The sequence below is a fragment of the Euprymna scolopes genome, chromosome 44, assembly GCF_053919585.1.
Source record: "Euprymna scolopes isolate OS-2025 chromosome 44, ASM5391958v1, whole genome shotgun sequence".
Taxonomy (NCBI): domain Eukaryota; kingdom Metazoa; phylum Mollusca; class Cephalopoda; order Sepiida; family Sepiolidae; genus Euprymna; species Euprymna scolopes.
The window spans coordinates 11,230,788-11,248,390 of NC_136525.1; the positions used below are offsets into that span (position 1 = coordinate 11,230,788).

Consider the following 17,603-nt stretch of genomic DNA (forward strand, 5'->3'; position numbering starts at 1 on the left):
AGTTTCATTAGAAAACTTGTTTTAAAGTTCGTTAGTGCATACGTGGGCATGTTGCAGTACTTTGGTCACATATGTACGGACGAACAGTATTTTTATAGCAACATGCCCACATATGTACTGACGGACTTTAAAAACAAAATTTCTAATGAAACTCTGGCCTTTGGGTCAAGATCAAAGTGTAGTATCTGTTCTTCAGATGCTGCAAGCTATGACTAGCAAAGACCAGCTATGACTAGCAAAGACCAGATGTGGGGGCAACCCCACATGCCTGACCTTTAATCAGCTCCCATTTCCCACCTCTCGGGAGCTGGTCCCCTTTTTCCCTTCCCCCTCCCTTCACTCCTCACATTAAAAATTGGCCTTGTGCCTAATTTGCTCGGTGGGGGAGCAAATAAATACCATCTGTTCTTCAGATGCTGCAAGCTATGACTAGCTAGGACTAGCTATGACTAGCAAAGACCAGATGTGGGGGCAACCCCACATGTCTGACCTTTAATCAGCTCCCATTTCCCACCTCTCGGGAGCTGGTCCCCTTTTCCCATTCCCCCTCCCTTCACTCCTCACATTAAAAATCGGCCTTGTGCCTAATTTGCTCGGTGGGGGAGCAAATAAATACCATCTGTTCTTCAGATGCTACACTTCAATTTCTCGTTCTCTGTTAGTAGAGGAGAAATCCTTCACGACTGAGACAATTTTTATTTTTTTTGTTCCTTTTCTCCACATTAAAAAAACGACCCTGGTGTCTAACTCTGTCCCGTGTGGAGGCATTGTAAATAGGAACTCAATAAGGACTATCCGCCTTACTTACTATAAAAATGCTAGCTTTATTTTGGTGTCTTAAACTCCCCACCCCTCTTTTGTGCTGATGAGGAGATTATGCTCGAAAACAAAGTCTTTGTCAATGCTTATTCTCAATTTTAATAAAATGAATATCATTTCCGAAACGATCGTACACACAATTTATTTTTGTTTTTCCTTTTGAAACTGATTCATAATTTACAATTACTCAATATTAATATAGCTCTAGGATAAATATACCTATTGAGCTTATTATATATTCACATTACTATGGGCACTGCTCTTTTAAAATATTAATACAGTAAAATAAACTTTGGTCTTTAGACTCCAGGTCTAATTGTCTCTCTAAAATATAAAAGATATATATATATATTTTTTCTTTCTCTATATTTTTTATATAAAGGTTTTCTTGTGATCTCTCGTGAATAAGTTTTCTATAAATACGATGATTTCCACCGAGAAAGCTCGCATATTCCAATAAGGTAAAATACTTTATTAGAAGCTGAATTATATTTCTAGATTTGAAACCCGAATTCACTAAGAAATTGGCCGATTTGAAAAAGAAGGTGAAAGAAAAGGCCACATTTGTTTGTGAATTGAACAAAGAAAATGTGAAGGTTATTTGGAAAAAGAATGGCAACGAATTGAAGAGCGGGAAAAACGTGAAAATAGTTGCAGACAAGAAATCTCATCAGTTGATAATTGAAGATGCAACTCTTGAAGATGCTGGCGAATATTCATGCACAGCCGGCGATGTTTCTACGTCGGCTAAATTTACTGTGGAAGGTGAGGTTTTCGGGTTTATCAATCAAAATTTGAATACAAATGAAGTGAACGTTTTACGTTTTTAACAAGTGAAAAAATCATTATGTTATTATTTCTAATTCGATTAATTTCTTCAACGATATAGTTTATCCTGCTTAGAATAATTTTTTTTTTCTGGCAGAAACCATCTTGGTAATCTGCACCAGATTTGAATTAAGATAGTCGCCATTTTTTCTGCCAGCAGCAAAATCTAAATACTAATAATACTTACTAAAAAAATGGGTAAAATTCATTGAAAGCGGTCGGTGGTTCTATGAGAAAATAAATCTGTGTACGCATTATAAATGTTTCTTTTCTGTGTCTTACGTTATACATTAGTACATTAGGGGTCATTTCGAGTTAAAAGTTTATTTACTGCACTCATCTGGACTAGAGAAAATCATGATTTAAATGTGTATGTCTCTTTTAAATAACTAACGATAATTCTCTGATATGGCCGACCAGACGGGTGATCAAAAAGTCAGATCGAGCGTACCGGAAAACGAAATGAGACTAACGAAATGAGACCAAATTGACAATTGGCCTTTTTTTTTTTTTTTTTTTTTTTTTGGCTTGAACTTTGCGCTTTTCAGATTAATTTGTTATGTTTTATTTTTAAAAATTAATTAATTATAATTATTTTTCCATGTTTTCTTTTGTTGTTGTTGTTGCATTTATTCTACCTAAGTAGAAAATAAAATTTGTTTAAATTGTTTCTTTTAGAATTTCCGAGTTGTCAATTTGGTCTCATTTCGTTAGTCTCATTTCGTTTTCCGGTACGCGGTACGCTCGATCTGACTTTTTGATCACCCGTCTGGTCGGCCATATCAGAGAATTATCGTTAGTTATTTAGACGAGACATACACATTTAAATCATGATTTTCTCTAGTCCAGATGGGTGCAGTAAATAAACTTTTAACTCGAAATGACCCCTAATGTACTAATGTATAACGTAAGACACGGAAAAGAAACATTTATAATGCGTAGCTTTATTTTCTCATAGAACCACCGACCGCTTTCAATGGATTTTACCAAAAAATGCATAAATGCATGTGTATTTTATTTTTCATAGATAATACATCATAGATATTTTATAAACCGTATCTTGTAGACAGATTTGCATAATTTATCCTCGTATGCTTCGCTATCGAAGTAAAAAGTCTAAATGACTCAATTATTTACAGCAGTTATTTTAATTTTACCTTTTTAAAAATTAAACCTTCAACTATTTAAAGAATGATTGATATTAAATTTAGAAATATCGGCGCTTCTACACTATTGGGACGAAATGTCGGAAATCGTAATTCTGAATTTCACCTGAAAACAATGGCATCTACGTATTCCTCGTATTTTTAAGATGATTATATCCAAAAATTACGAAAATCGATAAGGTAGAAAATTATTTATTAAATAAACTAAAAAACAGACTTTGATGAAAACGTTTGTAAGACACAGGAGAGTTCAGAAGGGAGGTAATTTTCAGTTTCGATTTAAACAAGATGGCGACAATTTTTCACCTGCTAACATGATTAAAGTTGTTTTGTTTAATAATTCCGTAATATTCAGGTAATTTCGACTGCATAATTTGGAAGCTACCATTGTAACTTATTAGAATTGACAAAAAATTAGTGGAAACCATTGTTTTTTTTTAAACCTGAAAACTCTATTTATCGACTACGAAATCTCGTCCCAATAGTGTAGAAGCGCCGAAATATCTTTATTTTATGGGAAATGTGGCAACACAAACCCATGTAAAAAAATGGATATATCTACGGGCATTTTATAAATCATATTTACATTTTTGAAGAAATTAAATAAACTTAAATATTTTTTCCAAGGCAAACCCACGGTCTCTACTTAATTGTTATGTTAAAGTAATGAATATATCCAAAAATTATGAAAAACGATAAGATAGAGAAAATATTAAAGAAAACATTTTGGGGGGCAAGAATTAGCGAAAATAAGATGTTTAGCTAACAAATACAAAATAATTTTAAGGGGAGGTAAATGGCGTTTAACTATCGCCAATTAAAAAAAAAACATACGTCAACAATCACAAATGTGAGCTACTTGCTACGTTTTTTAGCATGACTGAGTTACTTCCCTTGTCATCTCCAAAGTCTAAATTTCACAATTATTTAAAGCAATTATTTTAATTTTGCCTTTCTAAAAAGTTAAACTATTAAAATAAAATGCTTGATATTAAATTTCGAAATATCTTTTATTATCATTTTTACATTATAACATTGGATGTTCTAAATTAGCAACACGTTAGTAGAAAATTTGAAATGGGAATCTGGTTAAGAAAAGACTTGTTGAAAAATTTAGATATACGTATAGGCATTTTATAAACCATATTTAAATATTTGAATCGATGAAATAAACTGACTTTATTTTAAAAAATCGTTTCCTACTACTTGTTTGAGCTTTCGACTTTTAACAGTCATCATCAGGCGATTTTCTATCTCAGTCGAGTAAACTGGCAGAGTTATTTATTTAATTTTTTTAGATATTGTTATTTTTTATCATTAAATAATATTGGAACTTATGCGGAATAAGGGCGATGCTATCGTCAGAATTTCGAGGTAATTTACGCCAGAAAGTGCTGAAGGAAGGTTTCGTTATTTTATTTTCGTGCAAACGCTGGCCAATTATTTTTCAATAAAAATTATTTCTGTTATTACGAAAGTAATTCAATAAAAATTTAATTAAAAAATGAAAACAATTTTAATGAAAAGTTAATTGCAAAATAAAAACAATTTTAATGAAAAATTAATTGAAAAATACAAAACGATTTTAATGAAAAATTAATTGAAAAACATAAAACAATTTTAATGAAAAATTAATTGAAAAATACAAAACAATTTTAATGAAAAATTAATTGAAAAGTACAAAACAATTTTAATGAAAAATTAATTGAAAAATACAAAACAATTTTAATGAAAAATTAATTGAAAAACACAAAACAATTTTAATGAAAAATTAATTGAAAACTGAAAGTAATATTCTTTTTTCTTTTTACGGAAAAATACAATTGATAATTATTGGACAACTTTTAGGAAACTTTAATGAAACCAAGAACAAAAATAATTGTAAATTAAGTTTCATGAAGAAATATTTATGTTTTTAATGCATTTTTTGTGTATTCATTTTTTGTGGACGGTTATCCTCATCTTCATAATTGTTATTGTTGGTCAACTCATCCTCTGGCCTTCTTCGGGTGATTGAATATATAGACAAATTATGAAGCCTCATCTAAAATAATTAAAATAATAATAATAATAATAATAATAATAATAATAATAATAATAATAATAAATAATAATACAATTTTTGGTTTATTTATGATTTTTTACATGATTTTTTCGTTCAAATCAAGATAAATATTTCGTTTATTTTTATAATAAATATTGATAGAATATTATTGGCTCAGCGTTTCGGCATTTTCCGTACACTGCCCGGAAAATGCTGACGAAAGAACGCATGTAATTATAAGTTCTATATTTTCAAAATCAAGTCAATAGTAAACAAAAATCAATGTAGAAAAATTTTCGTAATTTTCTATGATTTAAGTTTTGCTTTTGCTTTTCTGTTTAAAAAAAACAACATTTTATATGTTTTTATACATGTTTTCTTTTCTCTATTTCTTCATTGTATATGTTTTCCTTTTCTTATATATTTATTGTATGTTCTATGTCTTCTGTGCATATATACATTGTCTGTTGCTATATCTTGTATATATATATATATATATTTATATATATATATATATATATATATATATATATATATATATATATATATATATATATAAATAAAAATTACAATAAGTTTACCAAGGTAATCAAAATGGTAAACTTAAAATATATTATAAATATTAAAGAGTTAATATTTACAAGTAAAATAAACTCAGCCAGATGTAAAAGCTCAATAAAACCGAAAAGGAAATAGAGCTTATAATATGAACAAATGATTAATAAAACATGTTAAAAGACATCTTGAAAAAGAGTTAAAAACATATTTAATTTTAAAAAAGGAAGCACAAGATAAGTGGATAGTCCTTAATCCGCGGAGTTTCGAAGGAATACTCTCCTTCTCATCAGAGGGCAGGAATTAGCAAAATGCAGGATCGGATTTTGCATATAAAAGATGTCTTTTAACATGTTTTATTAATCATTTGTTCATATATATATATATATATATATATATATATATATATATATATATATATATATATATATAATTTCATTAAATAACAGACGTTTTTTTGTCTATTAATTATATTTTCGATCCTTTCCAATTTATGAATAATGGTCTTTATTTGTGGCAGAAACTGGCTGATGTAATCACCATATTTATCGTAAGTCCGAGTACATTCCAACCCTTCTGGATTCATCGTCATTGGACTTATGATGAATATGATGATTACATCAGCTAGTCCCCTCAGAAGTGAAGATTGTTATTCGGAAGTTGGAAAGGATTGAAAATAAAATTAATACAAAAAAAAAACTCAATTTTATTTAATGATATATGGCATAGAGAAAAAAATGCTGCCTAAATATATATATATTTATATATATATATATATATATATATATATATATATATATATATATATATATATATATATTCTCTTTTTCTATATACAGTCCGGTGAAGGGTAAAAATCAAAAAATGGTAAAATCCAATAGATTTGATTGAAATTTTAAAAGACATCTTTTTGGATTTTACCATTTTTTGATTTTTACCCTTCACCGGACTGTCCATTCATGTGAAATCTTTTTATTTTTATTTTTCTTTTGCCTCCTGTTCCCCTTACCTCACCCTTTTTTTAACCAAGTAAGATCTGTGACTTACTTGTAGTTTCATTAAATACTTTTATATGCAAAATCCGATCCTGCATTTTGCTAATTCCTGCCCTCTGATGAGAAGGAGAGTATTTCTTCGAAACTCCGCGGATTAAGGACTATCCACTTATCTTGTGTTTCCTTTTTTAAAATTAAATATGTTTGTAACTCTTTTTCAAGATGTCTTTTAATATGTTTTATAAATCATTTGTTCATATATATATATAATGTATATATTGTATATATATGCATATATATATATATATATATATATGTATATGTATATATATGTTCTCTTTTTCTATATTTCTCTCTCTATTTTTTATTTTATTTTATATGCATATATATATATATGTATATATATATGTATATATGTTCTCTTTTTCTATATTTCTTTTCTCCATTTTTTTCTTTATATATATATATATATATATATATATAATGTACTTTCTATGTACATATATTGTCTGTCTCTGTATCTTATATGTATATGTATGTTCTTTTACTCTATTTTTTTCTCATTTCTTATAACTTCTTCATAAATATACTTATCTTTATTGTAATTTACTAATTTTCCCTCAGTGCCATATATATGTATTCATATATATATATATATATATATATATATATATATATATATATATAGGCTATGAAAACATATATGGCAATTAAGCTACACAGAATATTCCGCCTTTCATTCTCGTAAGAATTCATCAGACTTATGCATATATATATATATATATATATATATATATATATATATATATATATATATATATATATACAGTGCCGGCAATAAGAAACTCCGCACTTGTAATATTTTTAAAAACTGCATATTCAAGCTAAATTTAATGTAACTGTTTAAACAACCTATACCTCATTTGATGCCTTATATTCCTCTATAATTTTACCTGTTCATATTTGACTTTTAATTGAAATATTCTAGTGTTCACGTCAATTTACAAAAATAACTTTAAATTGAGGAGGCAAAAAGAAAGTTCGCAGCAACAAATTCCCTTAAAACCAGCTTAAATTATCGCTCCCAAATCAGTTTCAAATATCCACCAAGAGGCAAGAAAGCATCTCTAATCGTAATTGTTTAGTCCATATGCCACGACTTTCTCTTAGTGATCGTCAGGAACTCATTAATCGCCACCTTTCTGGTTTATCCAATCGAGAAGTCGGCCGCAGATTGAAATGTTATGAGAAAACGGTACGAAAGACTGTGCAAAAGCACCAAAACACTGGCAGTGTTCGTGATGTCCCTAAATCTGGTCGTACTAGAGTTACTTCTAACAGGGAAGACAATGCTATCAAGATCTGCAGCCTTAGAAACAGATTTGAAACGGCTCCCAAATCCAACAACAGTGCAATCTTGTTAAAAAGTGCTTCCTTTCTACTGTCAAGAACAGATTAAAGGAATTTAATTTACGAGGATATGTTGCCAGATGCAAGCCAATGATTTTTGCAAAGAACAGAAAGCGCTGTCTGGACTTCTTCAGATGCAATAAAGACCATGACTCTTCATATTGGTCAAAAGTGCTTTTTAGCGACGAAATCAAGTGGATACAAGAATATCGATATCAAATATAAGCAACAAAACACCAACAACTATAATAAAATCAAAAATAGAAGAAAAAGAACTATAATTTGGTATACGGCCCCATACAATCAAATGTTAAAAACAAAACTTGGCAAGAAATTTCTTGACCTCATTGAAAAACACTTTCCCGCAACCAACCCCTTACAAAAAATCTTCAATAAAAATACCTTAAAGTTATCTTACAGTTGTTGCGAAAATTTAGAGATGATAATTAAAGCACATAACAAAATACTAAATAAAACAATGTAAACAACAACAAAATAAACAATAAAAAAGTAGACACCATGACAAAAATAAAACCAACACTAGCAGAAATAATAATAATAATAATAATAATAATAATAATAATAACAAACCAACCCCAGACAAGAACAACCATACCATAAATAAAAATAATAATAACGAACAAGATAAATGCAACTGTAGACACCGCACACTTTGCCCAGTTCAAAATAAATGTCTAACAAAAAGCGTAGTTTATCAAGCAACAATATTTGCAAAAGAAAACCCGAATAACAAGAAATATTACGTAGGCATGACTTCCTTAGATTTCAAAACCCGATACTATGACCACAAAAGTACATTCAAAAATAAAAAACACCGTATAAAAACAACACTAGCGAATAAATACTGGGAACTCAAAGAAAGCGGACATTCGCCGGTAGTCGAATGGAAAATAATAAGACAAGCTACCACGTGCAGACATTTAGACGACCCATGTAAATTATGTCTCCATGAAAAATTTGCTATCCTGTACTTTAAAGAACCCCAAAATTTATTAAACTGTAGATGAGAAATAGCAAACAATTGTGTTCACAAAATAAAACTTACTCTAGGATAGCGATACAAAATAGCTTTAAAACTAACAAAAACAATAGAAAACAAACAAATAAATAAATTAAATAAACATGAATATACATAAACGACCATATATATATATATATATATAAATATATATATGTGTGTGTGTGCATGTATGTGTGTACATATATGTATATTTATATATATAAAAAAAGAGCAGAAATGAGGAAAATCGTCTGCCTTAAACAACTAACCTAGTTCTAAAACAGATCCTTTGTTCGATAAAATGCATGCCCATTGGCTGATAGGAAGGGGCACGGTGGATACTAGAAAGCTGATTGGCTAACTAAAATCCTCAACATATATAAAAACGAGAAACAACCAAAGAATTCGCGCATAAGCCTGACGAATCCTATAGTGGATGAAACGCCGAATATTCAGTGTTGCTTAATCGCCATATATATTTTATAAATTACTAACTAGCTCTACCTACGTATTGAGCACTTTTGAAGTAAATACTTAAAGTTTACACAAAAATCTATATTTTCGTATATTAATTTTATGTGAGTAAATGAAGTAGTTATATCTATATATATATATATATTCTCTTTGTAAATACGTTCATTTTAATTTTCATCAACAAAGTTAATAAATCCCCAATAAAGCAAAAATTCTTTATTAGAAGTTGAATTATATTTCTAGATTTGAAACCCGAATTCACTAAGAAATTGGCCGATTTGAAAAAGAAGGTGAAAGAAAAGGCCACATTTGTTTGTGAATTGAACAAAGAAAATGTGAAGGTTATTTGGAAAAAGAATGGCAACGAATTGAAGAGCGAGAAAAACGTGAAAATAGTTGCAGACAAGAAATCTCATCAGTTGATAATTGAAGATGCAACTCTTGAAGATGCTGGCGAATATTCATGCTCAGCCGGCGATGTTTCTACATCGGCCAAATTCACTGTCGAAGGTGAGGTTTTCGTGCTTGCCATTAAAATAGATAAATGAACAAATCAGTTATTATGAACTAGCGTGACCCGTGGAAATTCCACGGAATAAGAAATATCTTTAATCAACAAATATGTTTTGATAAAACCGATATTTTTCTGGATAATGCAAAAATTTATTTTTTGTTGGCCACTGAAAAACCAATAACGCACAGCAAATATAAGTTTATTAACATTTCTATGAAAATAGTGTCCATTGTATTTTAAATATAGAACTGACCCAAATGACATAAAGTAATAAATACTAATAAATTCTCAGGAAGTAATAATGTGCTACATAGTTCAATACAAATAATAAAATGAAATCGTAAAATACAATCTTTAATTTATTTGTTCAGTCCAGCACTTTTTAGCAAACAATGTTTTTTTTGTTGCTCTGTTTCTTTCGAATGTTCCCTTTTTTTTACACAATATTTCACTGACTTTTTCTTCGGTGGAGAACTGATGCACGTCAAAATTGCGGCGGATTTCTGTTCTCACATTGTTACAGCAATGATCATGTATTATTGTAATGATAATCGAAATCGAGGCTACAGTACAGAACTGACCTAAATGAGATAATTTACAAGTACTAATAAATACTCAGTAATATTGTGCTACATAGTTCAATACAAATAATAAAATCACATTGTAAGAGACAATCTTTAATTTACTCCTTCAGTCTAGCACATCTTTGCAAACAATACCCTTCTATTTTTGCCCTGTTTCTTTCGAATGTTCCTTTTTATGTAACGTTTTGCTGATTTCTTTCTTCGACGAAAAAGCACCGCACGTCGAAATTTCTTCGATCTTCCTTCTGTTACTATTACAGCACTAACCCATATTCGAATGTTCGATTAAAGTTTTTTTTTTATCCCTCAAACATTAGCTTTTAAGTGTTCGCTTTACGCATGCGTAGAATTCTATTGCAAGTAAAAGCACTATTACACTGATTATAATTACATTCGCTTCTCGTTGAAAAGAAATCAGGATGGGGTGGGAGGAGAATTGTCTGAGGAGAGGTGTCATCAACTTCCGCCTGGTCGAAAAACCTCGCATCGTATTATTGCTGGCTTTGTATTAAGAGTTAACAAAAGGCTGGATAAACGAAAGAAATCAAATACACCGCTAGAGCGGTTTGCAACAGCCGACCGCCATATTGGCAATGACTTTTATCAAGTTTAATAGCAAACGATCAGTTTGTTAGCGTTGACGAATAAAACAGAGACCAAGTAAAGAAGTTAATAACTTTATTTCCTTCTACCCAACAGACCATTTTTAAAATAAATATAACTAGCGGGACCTGTGGAAATTCCACAGGGGACTCATTCCGTTGCAATACATTGATCTTGGCATTCTGTAGATGTTCGGCGTAAATGAAGACGCTCTGATATTATTGTACCTATTTACTATGCCTCCCCACGGGACAGAGTTAGACACCAGGGTCGTTTTTTAACGTGGAGAAAAGGTACAAAAATAAAAATTGTCTCAGTCGTGAAGGATTTCTCCTCCACCGAAAGAAAACAAAAAATAGAAATGCAGCATCTGAAGAACAGATACTACACTTTGATCTTGTCCCGATTGTAACCCTTTTGTTAAAACTGTAAAAGTATTTATTTAAGCTAGCAGGGACGCCCGGCGTAACCCGGTTGTAAAGTATGCTTAAATATGATATTTTAATTCTTGCAGATTTCGTATATATTATTATAGAGTTAATGTTCTATCGATTTTTATATATTATCAAGTTGCGATTTCAAAAAAAAAAAAAAAAAGAAGATATCCATATAACTTGGGTGCATTATTTCAATCTCGGCTACGGCCGTACTGGATGGCTGGATTGTAGTTTAAATATAGAACTAACCCAATTGAGATAAATTAATAAGTGCTAATAAATACTCAGAAAGTTATATTGTGCTACATAGTTCAATACTTATAATAAAATCACCAAACAGACCATTCTAAAATAAATATGATATTCGAAAACGATGATACATGAAAGGGAGAAAACTCTCGTATTCTTGTCCAGGGTTACCAGATTGGCCTTTTTTTTAATTTTTTTTTTTTTAAGTATTTTGGTCTTCAAAAATAGTATTTAGCTTTTTTAAAGAGTAACATCTGGACTAAGAAAGGAACAAGCAGAATATTATAGAAATAAGAATTATAGATTATTTAAATTTTTAATAAACACTGCGTTAATATTAGAAACACTTTTGCTTTTTCACTATTTATATATTAAAGGCTTTTTGTATTTGTATATGTAAAAAAAACAAACAAACAAACAAACCAGTAATGGCTGGTGTGGTACGAGTCCTGTAGATAAATTAAATATTAATCAAGGGACATAACTCGAATTCGAATACACTAGACCGGTGCTAACTGACAATTATGCAAGGGAGATAACTAGCATCAACTATGTAAAACTATGAAACAATTTCAAGTAAAAGAAAAAAGAACTTATCTCCACAACTGCATAGATTATTTTATATTTTTAATAAACACTGTGTTAATATCGGAAACACTTTTGCTTTTCCACTAGATATATTAAAGGCTCTTTGTATGTGTATATGAATATATGCGTATGCGTGCGAAGTACGCTTGTGTTTGTCTGTGTATTGGATGTCGTTTCCTATGGATTCCGAAACGGCTGAGTTGATCGTTTTGAAATTTCGTACTAAAGTACTTTATGTATCTGGGAGTGTCTTAAATCGTTTTTGTATTTGAATGCCTCCTAAAAGTAACGAAAATTGATACAAAAAAAAATAATAATAACCCAATTAAAGAGGCAACAGTCCAATTTAGACCAAAGTTAACACCTTTATACAGCCTAATATCACAAGTGCGTTTGAGAAGTTTTATTACTGCACAAGCAGAAAGGCCTGGCGTACCAAATCAACTGTGATAAGGACGCGTTCGAAATGAATGTTTCTATTTAGAGCACAATTAAACCATGATACTTGACTTTTGCGTTTTATAGATTAATTCAAGACATTATATAAAGTAATTTTATAAAGTCAACAGTAAATTTATTAAGTCACTGTAGAGAGATATTTGGATCTTGGAATGTGTACTATACTGTTATTCTTACATATATATATATATATATTTGTAGTCCTCGACATACAGTCCTGTTTCGTTGTATCACAACTCATCAGTGCCGTTAGACTAGCATCTCTCCCTAGTCAAGGATTGAACCATGAACCGTCGTGTTGACAGTCGGCAGTTCTCCCACTCGGCCACAGAAGCGACGACCGCAAATAACCCGTCGGAATGTCTATTTAAACAGACATCCGCCGCCACTTTTACAGTGCTCAAATCGCCTGTTTGTAAACAAACAACGAGCTCCACATTTTTCAGTCAATTAAGTAGCGGGTGAGATTATTTACAACAGTGCTCTACCCAAATAGAGGGGCTTTTTAAAATATATTTGTAGTCATCGACGTACAGTCCTGTTTCGTTGCATCACAGCTCATCAGTGCTGCTAGACTAGCACCTCTCCCAAGCCAAGGATTGAACCTAGAACCGTCCTGTTGACATATATATATATATATATATATATATATATATATATATATATATATATATATATATAGCTTAATGCTTTAGAGAAAAAGAGTAAGCTCAATTCTATAAGAGGAGACTTATCTGGACAATATAAATATAAAGCTCGACAAGTATCATTGGAGCTTATATAGGAGAACAATAGGAGTGGGAAATGACGTCACAGAACTATATATTGGTGGATTACACTACGCCCCTCCTTTATTTAGAATTTACCCCCCCCCAACATCATCTATAATTTTAATTTGTTTTGATCTATTTCGTTCCTAATGAATCCAATGCTAGACGCCGCATCCCCACTTTGCTACCTAGAATCTTCTCTACTCTTCTGATGAGAAGCATTAGGCTTCGAAATGCCTTGGCATAAAAAGTCCCTTCTATCCCCCAACTAATCGATTATATTCCCTTATTGAATAAATGAACCAATCTATATCCACCAACATATAGTTCTGTGACTTCATTTCCCACTCCTATTGTTTTCATATGTGTGTGTGTGTGTGTTTATATCACACTAAGACCCGATGTTGCAATAATCTAAATAGTTCATATAATCAACCCACATCTGAAATATTCAGAAACAAGGCAAGTTCTTGCTTTGAATGTTATATGGGTGGGCGGAAGGAATTGGCGATTAGTTGATCATATATCATGAACGTAACGATGCAGGAAAAAAAAAAAGTCGAGAACTTCTCTTCCGTGTGAAAGTAGTTGTAGGTACTAGAAAAATCGATTTTGTACTTTATCAGTTCATGAAAGATTCAACCGAGTGGCAACTTTGAGATGGCAGCGACTGTAGAGTTGTTTGTCTGTCTCTCTCTCTCTCTCTCTCTCTCTCTCTCTCTCTCTCTCTCTCTCTTTCTCTTCGTTATTTGTAGCAAATTGGTGATGCCATACATTTAATTCACCCCCAGGATAGCAGAAACTGTAGAATTTCTTTCTGTCTGTCTGTCTTCTTTCATCGTAGCAAATATCCTATCAGGTATTTAATTCACGCCCAGGATAGAAGTAACTATAGAGGTGTCTCTTTTTCACTTTCACTCTCTCTTTCTCTCTGTCTTTTTTGCTCTTCGTTTTCTTTCTTTTGAAGCAAATATCAGTGATACCATACATTTAATTCACTTCCAGGATAGCAGTAACTGTAGCTCTGTCTGTTTCAGTCTTTGTCTTTGTTTGTCTGTCTGTCTATCTATCAGTCGGTTTGTCTGTCTGTTTGTCTCTCTCTCTCTCTCTCTCTCTCTTTCTTTTCTTTATTATCATCGGTATTATCGGAGATACTGCATATTTAATTCACGTACAGGATAACAATAACAGTAGTCTGTTTCTGTCTTTCTCTTTTTCTCTGGTCCTGGATATGACCTTAACCTATATCTTATGGTGAGGCCCCAGCTTGCGGGCTTTGGGGAGTGTGGAGCCACCCTTTAATTGCCATTGCTCCCAGGTCCACTCTGACCTGGAGTGGTAGTATCTGTTAGGGTCCCAACTATGGGTTAAATAGAATTGAAAACAACAAATATATTTTATTAAAAAAATTTTCTTCAAAATCTTTGGATTCGGCATTAAATAGCCTGAAAAGGGTTGATATGCCGTAAAACAAAACCGACCAACCAATCCTTGTTTCTCTTTCTCACCCTCCCTCTCTTTCTCCCCTTCTCTCTCTTTCTCCCCTTCTCTCTCTTCCCCCCCCTCTCTCTCTCTCTTTCTTCGTTTTCTTTCGTTTGTAGCTATCAGTGATGCCACACATTTCATTCACACTCAGGATAGTAACGAGTATAGAGTTTTCTGTCTCTCTCTCTGTCTTAGTTTTTATTTCGTTTGTAGCAAATATCTTATCAAAGATGCCACATATTTCATTCACGCCTACAATAGCAATAACTGTAGTGTTGTCTGACTGTTTCTGTCTTTATTTCTGTCTGTCTATCAGTCTGTCTGTCTCTTTTTTTTATATAAAAAATATCTTATCGGAAATGCTTCATCTCTAATTCACGCATTTCTTATTTCTTATGTTATAGATTCTTCTTTACTAATTCCAATTATTTAATAGTGGCCTATATATATATATTTATTTTTTTTTTTTTAATATTACCTACATATATACTACCCTTCATATGTTGTACCTACTTTTAATTACAATTTACCATTTTATCCTATTCTTTTATTTCATTTCTAAAAGTCATTCAGCCAGTTTTTTTGCTATATTTGCATTTTGTATATTTCTGACCCTTCTCCTTTTCCGATGAGAAGCATTTAGCTACGGAATGCCATGGCCTAAAGAGTTTTTTCTTAAATTTCCCTTTAACTTTTCCCTATTGTTCTGATATAAAGTTATAACTTTTATTCCTCGTCTATCATTTAATATCATATATATATCTATATATCTATCTATCTATATATATATATATAGAGAGAGAGAGAGAGAAAGAGAGAGAGAGAGAGAGAGAGTGTGTGTGTGTGTGTGTGTGTGTGTGTGTGTGTGTGTGTGTGTGTGTGTGTTTGTGCGCATGTGTGTATACGGCATAATCAGGTTTGACACACCAGTTCGCGTCAGATCACTGAAGTTAAGCAACAATGAGCCTGGCCAGTACCAGATGGGTGACCATTTGAGGCTTTCAGATGCTGTAAGTGCTCTTCGCTTATTTCGGCATGGTTTTAATTCGTCCTGGACTTCTCCTTGCCACTGGACTCAAGCAGTGCCGATTCAGGAGAGGTGTTGTTGGGGATTGTGCAACCCTTGTCACGTAATTACACATTCAGGGGGTGTCCTTTGTCTTTCGAGACTGAACTGAGGCATCGAGTGTATGTATGTATAAATGTAGTTGTGGAATTCACTATAATGGGCGGACATCATAAACTTTGGATTCTTGTATCGAACTACACGTCCCATCCAAGATTCAACATGCAAATTATGCACCATCAGATGTTTTGCGTAATACGTATCGTTCAGCTATTTGTGAGCACTCAATAAATAATTGTGTCTGTGCCTTAAACTTTACTGTCCACTTGTTCTTCGCTTTGAGCAGGTCACACTCTCCCTTTCATTTGTAAATTTTAGAAACCATCTATATTAAGTCTTCGAGACCTTCTCTTTGCAAACAAAGAGAAAATCTTTTAGGACTTAATCTAGTTTCTATATGATTCTTTCCCTTATTCTTACCATATTTCCATCTCATATATTTTTTTCTTACTCGTTATTAATCTCGATTTTAATTCTGTTGACCGAGGTTCGAAACCAGGTATCTAGCTTTTAAATTTTTACTTTTAATTCATATCATGCTGAATGCATTCGGTCTTTATAGAGCTATTATTAAATTTTGTACCGATATATATAATACACATCAAGTGTGCTTGAAAGCCAAATCACAACGTAATATAAGGAAAAAACAAAACAAATATTTTACTTGTTTGAAATTTATAACAAAAATATATTTCGGAGATAAACTCCATCCTCAGTATATTGTTTTTTTTTCTTCCTATTTCTTTTCATATTGTAAAGTTGGAGAAAGAAAAGTTTGTTTGTAAAGAGCCGCACCTTCAAAATACAACCGCTGAAATACAACGTATTACGCTTTACAAATCAACGTTTCTATATGTAACTCACACCCCTTGACGAGATATATATATATATATATATATATATATATATATACAATAGAATACAAACGATGGTTGAAGTTATGCGAATGAAAAGGAAAACGTAAAATATATAAATGGTAATCAACGTGTCGTCCCTATTTCAGGGGGACATCATCAGGATTTGGTTTTAAAAAATGCTGAAGAAACAGGTTACAGATCACATACGTCCCTTCCTACTCTACTTGACACGCATTTTTATAAATTCTTTTCCAGATTAGGAAGGAATATAAGATTTGTTGTTGGTGCTTTTATTTATTTTTTCCGCTTCCTTAGCGTTTTTTTTTTTAAAGAGCTATAAGCTCTTTTTGTTATTCATATATATACTAGCAAAAGTGTCCGTCGTTAACTGGGTTCAAAAACAGCCTACAGAAAATAGACTCTGATTTATGAAACTATGATAGGTTATGAAAAGGAAGGGTTGTAAAGAGATAGCTTCGAATTTGGGGGTATCAAAACCAAAGCAAAACATGATGAAAGTAAAAATAAAATAGATAAACCCCATAATTTATTATACCATACATGTCCACACTGAAACACTTATCACAATATTCTGTAAATCTATATTAAAAAACCTTGT

The 17,603-nt window shown here is 31.5% G+C and overlaps 2 protein-coding genes across 2 annotated transcripts in view; both read left to right on the plus strand.

Moving 5' to 3' along the window:
• Window positions 1-9,860, plus strand: part of LOC145268589 (obscurin-like) — an 83,827-nt gene extending 73,967 nt beyond the window's left edge. Inside the window, exons 15-16 of the mRNA XM_080124037.1 lie at window positions 1,318-1,584; window positions 9,556-9,860. Coding sequence (XP_079980163.1) covers window positions 1,318-1,584; window positions 9,556-9,860 — 572 coding nt within the window. The remainder of the gene's footprint in view (window positions 1-1,317; window positions 1,585-9,555) is intronic.
• LOC145268689 (uncharacterized) overlaps window positions 1-17,603 on the plus strand; it is a 1,072,728-nt gene that overhangs the window by 865,875 nt on the left and 189,250 nt on the right. The window lies entirely within an intron of this gene.